General features: G+C 38.7%; 1 protein-coding gene across 1 annotated transcript in view; it reads right to left on the reverse strand.

Annotated features, from left to right (window-relative positions):
- The window catches only part of PLG (plasminogen), a 25386-nt gene that overhangs the window by 21276 nt on the left and 233 nt on the right, over positions 1-3877 (reverse strand). Inside the window, exon 2 of the mRNA XM_009637188.2 lies at positions 690-825. Within this exon, the coding sequence (XP_009635483.1) occupies positions 690-825 (136 nt within the window). The remainder of the gene's footprint in view (positions 1-689; positions 826-3877) is intronic.

Below are 3877 nucleotides of genomic sequence, written 5' to 3' on the forward strand. Positions count from 1 at the left end.
CTGCTGAACTGCTGAAGCTCAGTGGGCTCTGAGGCTTTCACACAGGAGGCTCAGAAGCCTTCGGCTCAAAGCAATAGGCTCCCCTGGGGTGGGAGCCTGAGCAAAGGCCAGTGGTACAGACTGGCCAACACCTTTCATGCTTTCTAGCCCCTTGGGCCTGGTTAAATGCAAGTGCAGAGAGAGGGCTTGGCTGGAAGTAGGGTTTAGGATCATTAAGGTTCAGATGGAGGTCTCTTTCTCAAAGTAAATAGAAGTTACATAAGTCCAAATTCTAGTAAAATTCAGAATAATGGATGTAACTGCAAGATAGTAGATAATGCAATGAATGTAAGCAATGCCATTATTGCTGTCCTAAATTACCAAGCAATTAATTATGACTCTTTATTGCAAAAGGATTGCAAGAGCCTTGATAAACCCATGTCAAGTTGGTTTTCAGTGTGCCAGGCTGTGCGTCAAGATATCATAATGTTTTACAATAAAATTCAAGATAATTTTCTTAATTTCTCTATTTCTACTGTCATCATCCATAAGTCCCAGGCATTCTGTTTCTATAGATCTTTTGTTTCTCCAGCAAACCTCAGACACACATACTCCTAAGAAGTCCCTCAAAAGTTCAAACTGATGATAAATAAGGCAGACTGCTCCATCATCTGCAATGAAAGATGTACATGGGAACCGGTGGAAATTACCTGCAAGTAAATTTTGTTTCAGCTTCACATCGCTCTGCACATTCTTCGTTACTATTTGTCCTATAAATTTCCTTCTCTGGGTTGAGCAGCCAAGCTCCCTCTGTTCTCACATAGCTGTCTAGTATGCTTCCTTGCACTAAAAGGAAAAAGGGAGAAAGAGGTAAAAATGTGAATGCTGATACAATTTATTCCAAATTTTCATGTTATATTCTTTGTCACCGAGTTGAATAACATCATCATTTAATTGCTGGAATAATTAGGTTAATGGTGACAAAATATGAGTAAATCTTGCCTTCCTGGTACAGTAAAGGGTAGCGTCACTGAAATCCCATGTAAAGCAAGACAGAGAAGTGGCTTGAACAGTGCTTTGTATCATTCTGAAAATCATAACAAATAACACAAACCTACAGTATAAAGTGATGGTGACAGAGAGGACAAGCCAAGGAACCAAAAGATGTGAGGTGTTTCAGAAGGAAAATATTAGTCACCCATACTTTGGAGAAAGTGAAGAAATGGGACTCAAGGAGGATGTGAAACAAGGATTGCCTGTTGCTGATACCTACCTACATGGAACGACTTCAGTTTTATCAGCCACCCCATAGCTGCCTCTTTTCAAATGCTCTTGCTCTTGCAAGAAACAAGCTATCCTCAGTCACTGGTGGTATCACTGTGTTCATGTTCAGTTTATCATTTTTGTAAGGACTCTGCACTGAACTTAATCATCAAGGTAGCAGATGTTGCCCTCCATTGCAGTGAGTTAACACAAGACATTAAACTGGTAAATCAATTCACCTAACAACCTCTGAGCTATAGCTGCATGTGAAACATGTAGGATGCTAAAAAGTAAATCTATGTTTAGTGGTAAACTCCAAAAATGTTCAAGCATAATCCTTCTTGTAAAGAACTTTGCCATTTCATATTTTCTTTTTCCATTACAGCTATGCAACCTCTGAGTGCTTAACTATAGTTCACAAAACTGTGGCTTTCATGACTTCCAAGCTGCAGGATCACGGAGTTTCATGAGTCCTGTGGTTTTTAGTTACTTTATCAGATGAGCAATGGCTCTACTGACAAATGTTTGGCTCTGGGAGTTGCCTGTTCTGCATGGTTTCAACCCCAGACAGACAGCTGGCCCATGGTATTTGCCAACACATCTGGGTCCTGCTTCATGCCCTGTTTTTGTTCCTTGCTTCACGCAATTGCTGAATGAACCAGACCCTGGCTTCCCCCTCATGCGTGACAGCCATGCTGAAGAGAGGGGCTGCTTCTTTCTTCATCTTTTTCTACCCTTTTCTTCCTCAGCCGTAGCCCAGTGCCAGCAGGAGGGACAGAAAGCAGCCTCGTCCCACTCAGACCCCAGCCTGTGACTGGGGGGCTCCACAGGGATGTTCAGTGCAGTGCCTTTCAGGCTGAGGAAGGCAACTACCTCCTCCCTCTCCTGAGTAATACTCTTTTGTAGCATGAAGAGGCTCCTGTGCCTCCTGGTACAGTTAAATTCCTTCACCTGAGTGCTAGCTCAGCAGGCAGTGAAGTATTTTGCTTAAGATCATTTTGCACCTACAAGACAGAACTGATAAAATAGGCACAAAAGCCAAATTATGCTTCCTCTCATACCATTGCAAACCCAGAGAAGTTACTGGAGGTTTTTTTCTACATGTAGACTAGGGAAGAGTTTGGCCCTAAGGGTTGACAGTTTAACAGGATGCGTAAAAAAAAAGGGTAGCTGCTAAAAAAAGAAAGAAAAGAAAAAGTGAAAATGATACGGTAAATTTTCATGTGACAGGCACAGGAATCACTGATTACACTAGTTATTTCAAAAAAAAAGAAATGAGTTTTGAGAGAACATGTTAAACTAAGTTAAAACAATATCATAGGGATGCAGCAATGCTCTCCACAAGGACAAGAAACACAAGTAAAGAATTCCTATAATGGTATGGCTTCTATGCAACCTTAATTCTGTTCTGTTTTGACACTTTGCAATAATTTTGTCCTTATAATGACAGCATTTGATTTTAAAAATATTGATTTGGGTCATAAAAATACTTTTCCCCCTTTTCTGTTATAATTACATGGCAGGACATAATACTTTAAGAAAAAAAAAAGAAAATATATGCAACCTGAATAAAAATGCAGTAAATTTTCTTGCTACCATTTGTACTATGTCTATGGAATTTTTCAATGTTAGAAAGATGTATTACTGCCTTAGAAATGCAAATATTTACTGCTGTTTCATGAAGGATTTGCAAACAAAAGCAGATCATTGCAGACAAAAGTCCAAATCCTATAGTTTCCTCCCATGTATAAAATTCTTACTTATTTGAGAAGTGCATTTGATTTGAATGAGGCTGTTCTACAAAAATGAACCTTAGAAACTAAAATTTAAATTAAAGTGATAATTCTTAACATTAAGAAATATCCAGAATGTTTTATGCTGGGGCATGTCTCTAATATTTCTAGCTAAAATATACCCATACATTTTTCTAACTGTTACCTTTTTTATATTTTAAAATTACATACATAATTTTTTTGTGTATTTTATTGAGTTTTTTAATATGTGTTGGCATACTCATAACTATATTTGTAATTGCAATCACAACAGGCTCTGTAGTTATACAGAAGGCCTGAAAGAAGATGTGCCATCTGAATCCCATAGTTCATGGAAGTTTAAGGTTTTCAGTACAGACAGAATTTATTTGAAATTTCTGTAGGAGTTACAACCTACTAAACCTCAAAAGATATATGTAAAGAGCTCTATTCAGTTCTCATGTGTTACAAATTATTTTGTACTATCTTCCACAAAAATAGCCTTGCAGCACCAAAAATACCTCAGAAACTAACATTGATCAGATTTTGGCCTCCCTATCACATGGAGTGAAAAATTTTCTGTTAAGATTATAGCTATGAGAAGGACTGAAGCTCTACTGTGTAGAACGATTTGTGATTTTGTTGTTACAATGCATTTACAAGTTTTAAAACAATCAAAATAAGGATCACAGTATTTGGCAATAACAGAGGAAAGAAACAACCCTAGGATAAAAGGCTGCTGAAACCAGAGATAGCCATGTCTTTGTACCAGGCTTTGTGGCTGCTTACCCAGGGTGCCCCCATTTCTGGCCATGAGGCATGTTCACAGGGAGCCATTTGCTCCCCATGCAGACACCAAGGCAGTCGCTCTTCTGGCGTCTCTA

The sequence above is a fragment of the Egretta garzetta genome, unplaced genomic scaffold, assembly GCF_000687185.1.
Source record: "Egretta garzetta isolate BGI_Z169 unplaced genomic scaffold, ASM68718v1 scaffold744, whole genome shotgun sequence".
Taxonomy (NCBI): domain Eukaryota; kingdom Metazoa; phylum Chordata; class Aves; order Pelecaniformes; family Ardeidae; genus Egretta; species Egretta garzetta.